This window comes from Oryzias melastigma, linkage group LG16 (assembly GCF_002922805.2).
Source record: "Oryzias melastigma strain HK-1 linkage group LG16, ASM292280v2, whole genome shotgun sequence".
Classification (NCBI taxonomy): Eukaryota; Metazoa; Chordata; class Actinopteri; order Beloniformes; family Adrianichthyidae; genus Oryzias; species Oryzias melastigma.
The window spans coordinates 15,201,129-15,216,519 of record NC_050527.1 but is presented as its reverse complement, the minus strand read 5'-3'; the positions used below and the strand labels follow the sequence as shown (position 1 = coordinate 15,216,519).

At 37.6% G+C, this 15,391-nt stretch overlaps 1 protein-coding gene across 2 annotated transcripts in view; it reads left to right on the top strand.

Annotated features, from left to right (window-relative positions):
- Window positions 1-15,391, top strand: part of cdkal1 (CDK5 regulatory subunit associated protein 1-like 1) — a 251,564-nt gene that overhangs the window by 219,417 nt on the left and 16,756 nt on the right. The window contains exons 14-15 of one of the 2 annotated variants that reach the window (XM_036215988.1): window positions 7,417-7,581; window positions 9,487-9,584. In XM_036215988.1, coding sequence (XP_036071881.1) covers window positions 7,417-7,581; window positions 9,487-9,567 — 246 coding nt within the window. In that variant the 3' untranslated portion in view covers window positions 9,568-9,584. Of the gene's footprint in view, window positions 1-7,416; window positions 7,582-9,486; window positions 9,585-15,391 lie in introns of those variants that run through there. The other variant, XM_024268289.2, reaches the window with a different exon arrangement.

The window sequence follows — 15,391 nt, the reverse complement described above, 5'->3', positions numbered from 1 at the left end:
TTTTTTTTTAAAGTAACGCAATTTCACCCCTTGAAACTCGTGGACAGAGCTGTAATTAAAATAAAAACAACCTCTGCATTTAGGCAAGCATTTTATTGTATTAAAATTGTTATTTTTTTAAGTTTTTACTTTGTTGAAGCTTTATTTATTTTTCCAGCTTGGTTGATTGAGAACAATTTTCATTTACAACATCGACCTGAGTCACAATACAGTTAACATCGACAATATTGTGACAAAATTTGATCGTGTGTGTCTATTTATGTTTTTGACTGTAAGCAAAGATAATGACCCCTTTAAGATTGATTTGAGCCATATAGAAATGTGCACGTATATCTTTGGCAGATAACAAATGTCATTTTGTACAAGGTCATCTTGCATGTGGTGATGAGCCCTAATACCCTAAAAGATTGAGCTGCAATTCATCAGAAATTAAATATGGATGTACAGCATGTGAAGGACAGAACAATGTTGACAGAGTTCAGTGAGACTCACTCCAATGAGTTTTTACATTTAATTTTATAGATCATTATTTGTCAGGTGTTGAGGGTTGTTGATGGGACATCAAGTCTTCCTCATTTTCACACTTCCTAAATCAAATCGGAGAGTTTGCTTTGGCTGTCACCGGAGCTCTCACAGCAGGTGCTGAGGCTTAAGCTTGTATTGACTAAAGTAGGTTAGCTATAATATCAAACATTCTCGCAGATGCGCACACACCCTACGGTGGTCATGAGAACATTTGGCAGCTGATAACAGAAGCACTTTTGGCTTTTTTTTTTAACTGTACTAACATTAAGGTCAGCCCTAAAGACATGAAATTTCCATACATACTTACACACACACACACACACACACACACACACACACAGCTTCAAAGATACTAAGTCAACCTGTGAAAAATTCACTTTAAAACATCTTCAAATAAATCAACTTCCTCCTGCTTTATACATCATCAGAAACATGTTTGAAGTTCTGCTTTTTATTAGCTCAGAGGGCAGGGATGGTATTAATTTTTCCTCCCCTCCACTTCCCTGCCCTCCCAGCCCCTCCTGCTCCCTTTGCACCTCTGTCTGCAGGCTACAAACCCAAGTTACAAGTGTTACTCGCTTCACAGGCGCCTTGTTTAAGCGCACGCTCCCTAATGCATACACACGCCGCAGATCCAAGCCTGTTGATGATTGCCCCCTCCAACCCCCTCGTGCCATTCAGTTCTAACCCAGAAAAAATAAATTGCTTTTTAAGCAGCGATGTAGCAATTTGTCACTGAAGTCGTCTTCTTAGGTGACTTGCTTTAGGACACAAGTTGTTTGTCGTTTGTCCCTCTGGGGAGATCCAGTTGTTCCCATAAACTGTGTTAGTCATAGAAGAGGAAGAATTAGAAAGTCTTCACCAACAGGTAAAGATATTGAGACAGACTGAAGGAGTTTCATAAGGAATTATTAAGTTTATTGTTTATAAAACTTTTTAAAATCGGTAAAAACGGATTATTCTTCTTTTAAATAATTTAACATTTTTCATTTCAAGCATTCCAGACATGACTTAAAATATAGCAAAAGCTTAAGAGCAAATACTTTGAAATCAGGGAAACTTTAACATAAAAAAGCAACAAAAAACACAAATATTTATATGTATTCAAAGCAGAAATTGCAGAGGAAATCAAAGATTTCTGTTTTTCTGTTTCAGGGAGGTTCTGTATCGCCAGCCTGATGGCAGCATGTGCCAGCGATACTTGGGGGTTGAACGAGTTTTAATAGCTTCTTGTCGTTAAGACAGAAAAAGTTAGATTGATTACAGATATTGCATTAGTCTGGTTTATTATTCATAAAAGTTTAGCTTTGAGAGACGGTCCAACCAGAAGGAGACTTTACGCTACGTTCATGTTGGTCATGTGATGCGCGTTCAACATAAATCTACAAACATGAGACTTGTGTGTTTTATTCTTTGTGTGTCAATGGTTTCTAGATGATGCCACAGAGTTGATTTCTCTGCATTGAGTCCGTTCAGTATTGTCACCTCATTAACTTTTTAGGCTTCAATCAGACTAATTTTCCTTTAGTTTGAAGCAGTGGTGATGAATCCTCACTGACCTTCTTTCCTTCCAGCCAGTTTAGCTGTTTTTCAGGTTTTCTCTGTAAATCTTCTTTTTTTATCATAAATAATATATATGTATATTTTATAATATATCTTGAATAGTAGACTGAAGCTGAAATGTACAGTGTTGGGCTAGGTACTTTGAAAATATACTACCGATCACTTGTATTGTTCTTTAAAAGTAAATCCAGCTGTTGAGTCTGTGAAGAATACAAAAGTGGAAGAAAAGACGTGTCTATGAAGGTTAACTGAACACACACAAATACTGAAGTAAAACAGAAAAAACAATATCTTTTAGGTAAGTTTTTCATCTGTTTGTCTCTAGTGATTCCATTGCTTTAAAAGGTTATTTTTTGGTCAATCTGTTGTAATACAGAAGTAACAAAACATGTATGAACTTAAATTTAGGTAACATTTCATTAGGAATTCATTACAAGTCCCCAACCGCTATTGGTCCATGAAACAGTTGATACCAGGCTGCAAAAAAAGAAAAAAAACAACCTGCATTTTGTTTATAATCTGATTCTGAAGGAAGTTTTATTTTGAAAAACTATTAGATTCTCTCCACCACATAACCTCATTTTTGATGCTTGGTCGCATTTAAAAAATCCATCAGCTACTTTTGTAAAGTGGTTAAATTGAAACCTTCAAGCTAGCAAAGTTAACAAAAAACAAACATGTTTAGAGTTTCTTTTAGCAGAAAAGAGGAAACAGAACAAGAGCCTTTGACTTCAAAATAAAAGAAAACCGAATTTAGCAGACTAAAGGCAAATGTCTTTACTCCAAATGTGGATTTATTGCAGCACACTACCAACCCACACGTCATAATGTATAATATTCAACCGTCAGACGTCTAATTTGATGAGGAGGCTGCTTATAAAGTTCTTCACGTTTATATGGTGAAAATACCAGTTTTAGTGACCCTTTTTTATTTTTTTATTTTGGATTTGTCCGTCGCTCCTTAAAAGTGAGGCTGAAGTTGGCGTCTGAAATTTATGGGTTAAGAGATATTCTATGTCATTTTATTGGTTCCTACACAAAATATACAAATAAAGTTTAAAGCAGCTGCAGGATGAAGATAAACTTTAAGGTTAAGGGAAACTAGAGGCTAAAAAAAATAAAGGACGCCCACTTAAGCCTTGAATTGTCAGTCCATGAACATTAAACTGGTTTATAGCCTGAAAAAGGCTTGAGACCACTTCCTTACTTTGTTACAGTAAAGTATTACATTACTTTTGTAATGAGTTACTTCCACCCACCTACTAAATAAATGAAAATAAAACCTGTCATACACTGATGTCGATGTGGAGTTTCATCCCATGCAGCCAAACAGTGATGAGCTGATGCTGTCCCATGTTTAAATGAATGTATGTATATAAGAGAGATGGATTCCCATGAAAATGAGCGTGCTGTGTCACCAGTGAAGCCTCAGAACGACTCTAAAACCACTCGCAGCTGCACTCCAGCTTTTTTCTCCCACATCTCTGCTGTCTTCTCTCATCCAGGTTGCTGTGAGTCTCATGAACAAAACGTTGACCCTCCTACATTCAGAGGTCGCAGTGTTCAGCAGCAGAGCCGTACTGCCGACTGTTTGACCTGTGCTCACGTCAGCCATTATCGCGCCAGATGGATGAGATTATTTTAATAATGTTGGGACTCACAGCAGTGACAGTCATTGTTAATGTTTGTTCTATAATGTCAGTCCATTCAGTACGTCAGACGGAGTTGTGTAGGATTGATTTCTGCATCCATCTGCTGCCTTTGGCATCTTATTGTTGATCAGACCCAGACAGGAATGGAATTCATTTTTGAGCCAGTGGAAAAAAAAAAGAAAAAAAGAAGCACTTACGTATATAATTGATTTTGTTGTCAAGCTTTCTTTGTTGCATTGACTCAACATCGGTTTGCCCTTTTTAATTTGTTTAGTTAAATTGCTCAAATGAGTTATAGATTAGCATTAAGAGCAAAACAAAGAATTAACAAAAAAATAAACCATCAGCTGAAAGCAAACATAAATTATGTGACATTTTTGTAAAACAAAAAAACTATTTCAACCGACTTTGATCACTTCAATTTACTGCTAATTTACTTCTTCAAAGTTTGGTGATCGTTTGTGAACATTTAGCCCCAGTAACTTCGGGTTCATTCGGACTGAACACATTTGCCAGAGTCCGTTTCCCCCGATAATGCGGAACAAAGTTTCAGTCTGAATACAGGCAAGTGAAGTCTGGTCCAGGACCAGAACCGCTCTCACACCCATCTTTTGAGCTGGTCTCGGTTCGTTTCTAGGAGATTCCTCACTCTGAATACAAAGCGATCCAAAGCGAAATAACTGAACCAAAACGGCCACCGCTGCTGGTTATTAGCAGACAAACATGCAGCAGTGATGCAACAGCAACCTCCAGCTTTCTCTTTTTGTTTTGACTCGCCCCCATAACTGCTGGCCAATGACTGAGGAGATCTTTAGTCACATGGTTTTGTTTACAAGTTTTGGTCTGGAACAGAAATCTCCAGTAGACACCAGTCTGAATACAGACCAAAACAAGTCACATATCCAGTGTAAAACACACCCTTAGACCCAGTCCAGTCATCTTCTGATCTGATTTTAAAGCGTTCTCAGTTTTTAATTATGATGATGTTGTTTTTAGGTATAAAATATTGTCATTTTCTGGGACATAATTTCTGCAGAGGCATGAATTTGTTAAAATTTTGACCGTTTTCACAGAGGAAGCCCGCCCCCATTTCCCATCATCCATCTGTTTACACCCTTCCCCACTAGCTTACAGCCCCAAATCCCGCTTTAAGACAGATGCCAGCTTAAACAAGGAAAGCAAAGACATCTAGGGATGAATTTGTCTAAAAATGGACGTATCAGAATGGAGTGGAGCTTTTGACCTGCCCTTTGTAGTTACTATGTCTCAACTACAAGCTTTTTCAATGTTTCCATTTGCTCCTGATTCAAGACTAATTTAATTAAAAAAAAACTCAAAAATCCCATTTTAATCTTAGTGTTCTTTGTGTATGTTCCCTAAATGAGAAAATACCACAAGAACATGTTAAAAACACAATTTTCATCAGAATGGGACTTTAACAGTTTTTATCACAAGAAACGCCTAAACATTGTGGCAAAAACATTAAAAGGGGAAATGAGTTATTTTGGTGTAAAAGGCACACAGTTGGAATCCCATTCAAGCAGAATATTTTTTTAATGTCTGTTGCGGTCGATGTGGTCTCACACAACAGTCTGACCTCATCCAGACGGGGATCTAAAAGCAGCTTTGAGCTGTTTTTTATTTCTTTTGATCTGGTACCAAACTCACCGCGCTCTTGCTTTAATATCCCATCAGGAGCTCCTGAAAGTCTCTGGGTACAAAATATCTCCTTCAAACACCATGCCCAGTTTTGTTTGTTGTTTAATAAGAACAGCTTACGTCTTGTTGTGTCTGCACCCGAACAGATCTGTTTTTGCTCCACAACTGGAAGACGTTTGTAATAAAGCTTTAACTTTTTGGGACATCATTTGACAAGTTTGTGGGTGGCAATAAGAAAGTTTTCTGGTTGCAATACTTGAAATTCCTTCTGCTTGATTTTACTTGAATCTCAAAGTCCCTTCGATTAGTATTTATTTATGCCATAATTCAACTGTTTTGTAAATTTTTCTTGTTACTCTTTTAAATAAATGTAAAGTGATGAAGGCAGTGCCACTCTGGTGTGTCAGGATTAATTACTGTTAATGCTGTATGATCATTTCAAAAACAGCTTTGATATTCCTGATATATTTACCAAGAAAACTTCTACTGAAGTTGTGATTGAATTCCTTACAAGCTTCTTTCAAAACATCAATTTTAAATCCCACAAATAACCACCCAACGCGAACCATCCAATTAGTGCTCACTAAGAAAGAGCGCGTCTGAAAACACAAAAGGAGATGAATAGATCAGTGCAATAATCTTTCGCTGTGAGCCTGACAGCTTTGTTTTTTAGTTTGGAAATTGTTTCGAAGGAAAGCTTTTTTTTTTTTTTTTTTTTAAAACATCTTTTTTTTCTTTTTGCAAGGATAAGTCATTAAGCACAAACTCTAATTCACATGAAGGCGTAATTAGAATTCTTTGTTTCCTGTTCCCTCCTGCTGTGATCAGCCAAGGTTTATAGTTGCCATGGTGAAATAATAAGACAAATGCAAATCCCTCCGGTTTATCACACAGCTGTTGCAGTACTTTCTGACCTTGAGGGCTTGTGTAAATGGAAGTGAAAGCATCGCTTTTTTTTTCTTTTTTTTTAGGTAACCAGAAAACAACAAAGTAGTAATGTAGAGAAAACAGTTTGGAGCAGTGTTTAATTGAAAATGTAATTGACAGATATAGAGGTGCATGCGAAGTGTTGATTTGCTCAAACTAATGTGAACCTTGTTTTTCTAAAAAGAAAAAAAAAAACATGAACCGAATCCTGGCATTGTCTCCTAAATAATTTCCCTTTTGATTTTTTGGAATAGTTGTGTGAATTACTCCTGCTCCTTTCCATATGTTTTTGGCACACAAAAACTCAATCACACCTTTTCAGTCATTTTGGTATCAAAATGTTGAGCTTGTTCAGGACAGTACTGCTTATACCTTTGGCTTTCATAAACTTAATTTTTAGTTAGTTTTTGAAATATTGAGCAAAATATGCCCCATAGAAAATGAATGAGAAATTACTAAAATCCTTAAAAAACTTTGTGCACTTTGAAATGTGTGAACTTCTGTTATAGTTATACTTTCGGTTATAGTTATACTATCAGGTAGAGACCCCATTCAAGCTTTTAAATGTTTTTTAAGGGTAATTTGGAGTTTAGCTTTTATTTTACAAAAATGCTAGCTGTTTATGGCTAATTTACACATTGTTCCAGTTTTTTGGATTATTTGGAGTTTAACGAATATTTTTGTAATATGCTAAAATATTAACTAAACTATAGATTTTTCCAGTTTCTTATGTTAGCTTGAAGGTAAGCTAATATTTTAGCATTATGCTATCTGTTTTGTCTAATTTTGACATTTTTCAGTTTTTTAGGCGAATTTGGAGTTTAGCTAATATTTTAAAAATATGCTAGCTGACAAACTTAGACATTTTTTCTTTTTTTTTTTTTTTTTTGGTGGCAAATTAGCTAATGTTTTAGCCAGCTTTCGGCTTCAGCATTTTCAGCCATCAGCTCTATCATCTTCAGTGCAACCTCATTCAGCTTACAGTATTCACATTAGCCTTATCACAGGTAGTAGTTTCTAGATAAATGTTAGATATTTCTCCATGCTTTTTTGATTATTTACATTTTGATTGGCATCTCTTCATCTGCAGGTGCTGGTACCTAAGAAAGTGGAATTCAAAGGAAAGATGATCGAGGTGGAGATTTATGAAGCAGGAAAACACTTCATGAAAGGCCGACCGGTTGAAGACAGCAAGCCGTTTAATCCCTCCATTGCTGCACCCCTCCAGAAAGGAGAAGTGTCCGGTCTGATGCAGGTAATGACACACAGTTATATTTCCTGCACGCGGTACAAATGGACACAAGATGACCATAGCATAAAGAACATGCTAACAAGTCAACTAAATTCAAACCTCTAAATCCATTGAAATCCTTTGTGTCACTCTAGAAAATAATGAACCCTGCTTCTTCTTCTGCGTTGATGTCAGTAGCAAATGCTGATGCACACAACGGCAGCGCCCTCTTGTGGTTGTTGCAATTTATTAAAAAAAACACACAGGTTGCCTGAGTATAAAGCCTCGTTCACACCGCCCTCGATAACATGTCTAAACAACTTGAACGGCCCCAATGGGCAGATCTGGCTCAAGTCTAGGAGGAAAACCAAAAATGGGACCATAACAAAAAGTGGACACCAGTGAGAAAAAGGGACACAGTTTATTAAATAGGGGAAACAAAGAAAAGGTGTCCTGAAAAGCAAAAGGGAAAAACAATTAATGTTCTAGTTAAAACAAGCATATAAGCCATCTATTTTTTTAAAAATCGTATATAAGATGCACCTGAGTATAAGTTACACCTCCAACCAAACTATGCAAAAAAAAAGACTTTTACTGAGAAAAATGCATTTGATTTTAAATGATTTGTTTCAAGCAAGAATACATGTGAAACACAATCAACAGAGGTTTACATGTGAACAAAGATATATCAGACAAGAGATTACTAGGCATCAAATCATAGATTGCTTGAGAGGGAGTGGGAGGAAGGAAACTTATATAATCCCACCCCTTCAGTGTTGATGTGAATGGAGGGTTGTACATCCACAAACACAACGCTGTTGTGCTTCTCCATGTGAAAAATCAAGGTCGGTTTATTTACCATGTGTCACTAACTCCACACAAGTCAAAGTTCACAACACCAAATATCATGCATTGCTTTGCCAAGTGACGTAGTGGTAGATTATCTTGTACGAACACACTCAGAGTTGAAGGTCAGGTTGGATTAGAGGTTGGTATATCAGTTCTCATGAACGCCTGAGAAATTTCCAATGAACAGAAAAGTTTTGGCAAGCTGTTCGACCTTGAGAATTCCAGGAAATAAACATATCAGACATCGTCGTAGTATTAATGTCCAGCCTTAAGAGTTATAATGTAATCAGGGAACGTAAAATCGATTCAGCACATGCATGTGAATCGGACAATCCGTGTGGTTCTGTCGTTATTCTCAGAAACGAACCGTCTCCATCTCCCAGGCTCTGTCTGTGTGTTCCTGCCTTATCTAAACCGCGAAAGCTGTGTTTACAACAGCCTATTCAAATTTTGTGCACTCAGCAAACGAATGCCTATGAATATATGTGTTTGGATTTTAATCCATGCTCGCCTCTGTAGTTTGAGAAAAAGCAGCAGTGTATCATCCGTGAGATAAGTAATTTTAGATAAGCTGCTGCTGGCTAAACTGTTCCCTATCTGCCATTTCACCACACACACACTCGCTCACACAGCCACACACAAAACCATGTTAATGTATCTGTTTCACTGCATGTTATTTTTCACTTTGACTAGCTGTAGCTTATAGCTCAGGACATGGAGCCACTGAGCAGAATATGATACACTTTCTAATTTCACACTCCATCAGCCTTTACTGCCAGACGAAGAGGGAGGGGAAGAAAGAACCGGCAGACATGAAGGAGGGGAGCATGGATGAAGGGGAAAGCAAGCAGAGAAAGAAAAAGATAGCAGAAATTGAGATTAAAAAAAAGACAGACAGAAAAAGAGGTTTCTGCTTCTAACCAAGCAACATGTCACTCAGGAATGAAAAGTTCTGTAGCGAGGACTAGACCTTGTAAAAGTAGGTGCCTCATAAAGTCTGCAGTCCATCCAGCACTCCTGCTTTCATTCTAACTTGTCCTCGCTCTCCCTCCAAGCATTGTCTTTCTGTCTTCCTTTTAGGGATTGTGGCGTTTCTTAAACACACTTCTTCACATAGAAACCAGAAATGACATCAAGAAACTGGCCGCACTTCTGCTTTGAGCACCCTCATAGATGCATCTCAATCTGTAAACACCTTTTATTCCTGATTTCACCTTCGTCTTAAAGCAGAAAGGAACAACTGTTTTTGCAGAAGAAATGAAAGGAAACCAATGTGGAATACATCATACTCATAAAGCGCCATAGGTAACATTGACAGCGTCTTGAATTGAGCAGATGGATAGCTCATAAATTGCATTAATGGGTAAAAAACCATTAATGCCTGTCTGTGCTTTCCACAGCATATGTGCATTAATGCTTAGTTCTATTATGTGATCTCCAATGATGCCTCTGATGAGTCCTAATCCATTGTCCTTATGGCTTCCATTGATGGTTCTTAATAGCATGCAGTGGCAGAGTGCAATAACTGACCTAATGACATGGAAACAGCCATATATTTGCAAGTTGCTCTTATAGACATGCTCAGCGTAGAAGTCAGTAATATAGATGATGTCCTTCACTACTTATTATTGAATGTAAATTAATAGTATTTTGGTTTGTTTTCCTGAATTGACTCATTTCCATGTTGCTGTTGTAAATAATGAATAGTATGATTTGTACTTCTACACACAAATAGGCCTTACTGGCTTATTTAATTAAAAAATACTTCACCATTCTGTGAGTTATATGTGCTTTGTTTGAATGGAATTACTAATTCCGGGATGGCAGATGTTCAGCGTTGGGTTTTTGCACCAAGCTCTGTGATTACAGGCTTTCTGAAAGGCACAGAAAAATAAAGATAAAGCAGCAGGAAGGGACACACGGAGTGATGAGGTGTATAATAGCCAGACAGGTTGAAGGAAGACATCTTTGCTGCTTTATTTTAAGATTCAGAAGAGCGATGCATACAGAAGGGAGAAAAAGTGGTGGATAAGTGGGTGATTGGGTTGGCAAAGAAACCAGCAAAGATCTGTAATGTGTATTTTTCAAAAATAAATAAATAAATCGGAGGAAATTGAGAAATCTGTCATGTCAGAAACGGAGAAAGCTTTGATGGCTTACCAGCCAGCAACCATACTGATGTGTGGGGGAGTGAAGCAATATGACCAGATGGTTTTGTAGAAGAGTGGAAAATGAAAGCGTGCGGACGCCTGTGAATGGGTGAACCTGAGAGTAGATGGAGGTGTATAGATGCACGGTGATGGGAGGCTTGACTCCTGAGATGAACTGATCTGATGGAAGAGCGGATGAGTGGATGCACGTGTGAACATATAGGTAAGTAATTCAACGGCAGAAAACAGATGAGTGGAGAGGATGTATACAGGTCTTACTATACATTTATGTTTTTCCCATATCTAGTCAAAGTGCTTTTTGGTTTAGGATGGAGAACTGGAAAAAGGTATGAAGCAAAAGGCTTTAATCCAGCCTGAAATGCTTTCATAAAATTAGTTAAATATTATCTGAATAAAAATATTGTATTTTTTTTCAGTAGGAAAATAATTATCTTGTGTATTATTACTTTACATTATCATGTTTTACACTTACATCTGAAATTTTGTAAATGACAAAAAAAAATACTTTGAAACTTCAATAATCTTTAAAAAAAAAAAAATCTTCCTGAAAAGTTGTATGGCTTTCTATGTGAACTATATGAATTCATGATAAAACATTTAGACTATGTAGGAATTCCTTTCCTACTCACTACGTAGTGCACTATAAAGTCCGTTCGCCATTTCTAGTGCTGTCCAGATCCACTAATTCCAAAATTGAGCGCACTAGAAATTTGCCAGAAGTCTTTGCGAAAAACTAGCCGGTATTGATGCTCTCTACATTAGGAAATATTGACCACAATGCATTGCGGTCGAACAATTTTTTCAAAAAAAAAAAAAAAAAAACATGTTTAAATGTAATTTTTTTATGAAATTAATGACATTTTCATCATCACAACAGAGGGAAGTCACAAATAGATGTTGTGAAATGTTGGTATTAATTCTCCGTTTACTTCGTGAAATTGGTGACGTCATATCCGGCATTTAGACATTTAAAATCCAGGGCACTTGATAGAACCACACTATCTAGTTTTTAAGTGGTTAGGGATTGGGGTGGGAATTTGGACATAGCCAACATGAAGAGTAAGGAGACAGGAAGTGTCCATCATCCAAGAGAGGAAATAAAATACCACTTGTTTGTTGACAGACAAAACTTCTCAGTGCGATCACCATTAGGTAGTGAATGGCTATGTTCCACCTTGGGAGGGGTGGATGGATGGATTTAAAACACAACATATATATATATATATATATATATATATATATATATATATATATATATATATATTAATTTTACACACCTGGATAGAAAAGTTGTATCATTTCTTTGCACAAAGTAACAGTGTATGTCTCAAATTTAATCCAATACATTTACAACACTATTGTTACCTACAAAGTGAACAAAAAAAAAAATGGTACAAACACATTTTATTGGCTTTTTCATGCCATTCATAAATTTGTGTGTGTTTGAATTGTATTTTGGATTTTTTTGTATTTTGTCATTTTCGGACATGTGAATACACAATTGCAAGTACACACAATTAAGCACAAAATGTAATGTATATGTTACAAATCAATAATTACACACACACAAATCCAAAGCTACACCCAAATAGGCAGGCACTAGTTACAAATCAAAAATTATATGCACATAAAACGAAAAAGATTATTTTCTCTCCATATAATACAAGCAAATTCAAGTCAAGTTACCAACAGTCTATAGAGTGTCATTCATTCACTTTCCCTGAAGTATCAGATGGAGGTAGGTCTAGGTTGACTTTTTCTTCAGTCTAGATCAGAATCCAAAACTTAAGAAAAGCTCTAGTTACTCTATGTTGTTTCACAGCGTTTACTCATTTTTTCCACATGCTTTTTAAGTTAACTTGGCTTCTCACACTGTTAAAAGACAAAAAGTTACAGGTCAGATAACCAGAGACCAATGACCGGTTTGATCGGAATTTGTTTTTCTGGATACCTTTTGCTATGAAATTGCAACTTGGCCATGAATTGGCTGCTTCATTAAAACGTTGTTGTGATTTTGCCATTTCATTCATTAAAGATCACGGTCTTCCACAGAAAGAAATTGCTTTTATTGACAAGGATAAAAGCTTCCTATTCTGCTGGCTCTTTCTGCCTTTCACTCCCATGTGTTTGTCAGCCCTTCATTCAAAGAAATGGCACTTTCAGCACACAGGGACGGACAGTAAATGAGTCTTTTAGTGGCACACAAAAGCATAGACGGCATTCAACAGCTTGGCGAAGGAAAGAAAAAGAGGACGTAGCTTCACCAGTTCTCATCCCCAGATGAAATTAAATGATAGAAGAGAGAGGCCAGAAAAATGAAGCAAGGATGAAGAATACAGAGTTAAGTAGATGGAGAGATGAGACAGAGAAGGAGCTTAGAGTGCCATCTAATAATCAGCTCTTTTCAAAGCACATTTCCTCAAGAAAACCAAGGGAACAGCAGATAGGAGAGAATGGCGCTGATCCTACTATAAGAGAGCAAATAGGCAGTTTGTGCCAAATACAGCATGAAAATGGAAAGAGCTGGGAGGTATACAGCGAATGAATAATGTTACTCCATGACCACCAAATGGATGAATGCACAGGTATTGAATTAGCCTCTCGAATTTTCCTTCAAGGCTGATGTTGTTTTCAAAATTTTCTTTGGCTCGTTCATTATTTCTTTCTTTCCGTTAGTGTGTATCTGGCGGGTTGTAGGGGACATCTGTGGTCGGCTTCAAAGTCGGGTATTTTGTTCTTCTTAAGCATTCCCCTCACTGCTCTGGTCTGCAGAGATATTTAGACGTCCTATGCTGGTTCAGCAAAGAGACAAATGTTCCGTGTGGGTGTCGGGCTTGTTATTGGGATCAATCAGGACTTTCTCTTTATGAGTATTCGGTCACTAAAGTGATGGAACTATGTGTTTGACCAACAGTTTAATACTGCATTCAATCATTACCAGTGGTTTTGCTCCAATCATCAAACATTTTCCAGTTTGTATGTTTGGATCACAAAGTGTTTATTCTCAATATTAATATTAGATCTATGTTACTCTTTCTTGGCATTAAACTATGTTTCTCACAAATGCCTCATTGTGTGACTTATCACTTTTGTTCCTCTTAATTTGTATAGCTCTGAATATCTCCCTTCTTTCCAAAAGTGGGCACCAGTCGTAGAGCGTTTAAAGATGGATATCTGTACCCCCCCACTTTTGTTTTCTGAATAGGAAGTTAGGAAGTGCCCACTAGTTGCAATAGGACCAAAGTCCCATTGACTTCCACTGAGAAATTGACTGTTAATTCTCAGTCGTTTTATTTATCAGAATAACCATTCTTGCTCTGAGGAATTTTTGATCAAAAGCATGTAGTGCCGCTGGCCCCACCTTGAACATTTGATTGACAGATTCTCCCAAACTCACTCTCAGTGGGCGGGTGGACTTCGAACAAGCTGGAGCAGGCGTGATTGGTGACAGTAGTTCCTCTAATAATCAGACCGACTTAGATTAATCGCTGTCGATCGGTGGCAATTAATTGCAATATGGCGGTAGATGTATGAGGAAGTGAAAGAGAAGACTCTGGCCTGATTTTGCGAGGCCTGGAGGTAATGCATTTCCAATGGGTTTCTCTGTCCAGTTCTTATGCAAATGGTTTATAGCACCAGTACATTTCTCCATTTCTCATATGTCCAAGATCTTTTTATTCTCCCAGATCTTGTTAATAAGCCCAGTTATAAAGCTCTACTGTCACCTCTCCTAAACACTTCCACACCTCCACTCTTATGTTGTCAGGTCCATCTGTCTTTCCATTCTTCATCCTCTTCACTTCCTTTCTCATCTCAGTATTGATCTTTGCTACTTCCAGTCACCTCTTCTAGTCTGTGTTCTCTACCAGTTCTCTCAATCATCAGCTCTTCAAGGTTCTCCTCTCATCTTTCTATCACACTTACAGAACCGGTCTACACATTTCCAGGTCCAGTTCTTGATCACCCAAATTTGCTTGACATTCTTCTCATTTTTGCTTTTTCACTTTCAACTTACACCAATCCACCACTATCTCTTTTGAGTCCAACCTGTCATACAAGTCCTTCTGTTCTTTCAGTCTCCCACTATTTCTTAACCAACCGTTTCCCTTATAATACCCCCAGACTTAATCGTTATCACCAAGTTTCCTTATCTGCTTTCCTCATTCCAGATGACACAACAAGCATCTTCATCCCAGTCTCTCTGGTCAATTTGTTTGTAGATGTCCAATTAATCGAAAGAATTTCCTGATCTCCCAAACTTTTTTCAACTCATCTTTAAAAGCCACCTAGCACTTTTCCTTTCTAAACGTCCATCACTTGGTACTCTACTCTGCCCTTGTCCTCTTCATCTTCCTCACCACCAGTCAACCTACTCACCACCATCCTTTGTCTGTCTGGTTACACTCTCCCTAGTCATGATTTTTCCGATTACTATATCTGCACAAGATGTAATAAACTCTTATGCCCTCCTCCTCTTTTTTCTGGAAAAATGTCTCTACCACTGTCACTCCTATTTATTTGGTAAAGTCCACCACCACTTGTTTTGTTCTGAACACCAAACTTAGTCATCACTTCCTCATCGCCTCTTTTTCCTCACCCTCATGCCTGTTAAAACAGCCCCAATCACCACTCTCTCCTTTCTAGGGATACCCTGGATCTCCTCATCAATTCTTCTCCTCTACCTCTCATCCAACCTGTTGAGTGTAACCACTGACAACATTCAATATCACGCCTTCAGCTTCAAGCTTTAGACCAGGGGTCTCAAACTCAAATCAGCCGGGGGCCACTACAGGTGGCGTCTAGGTGAGGCCGGG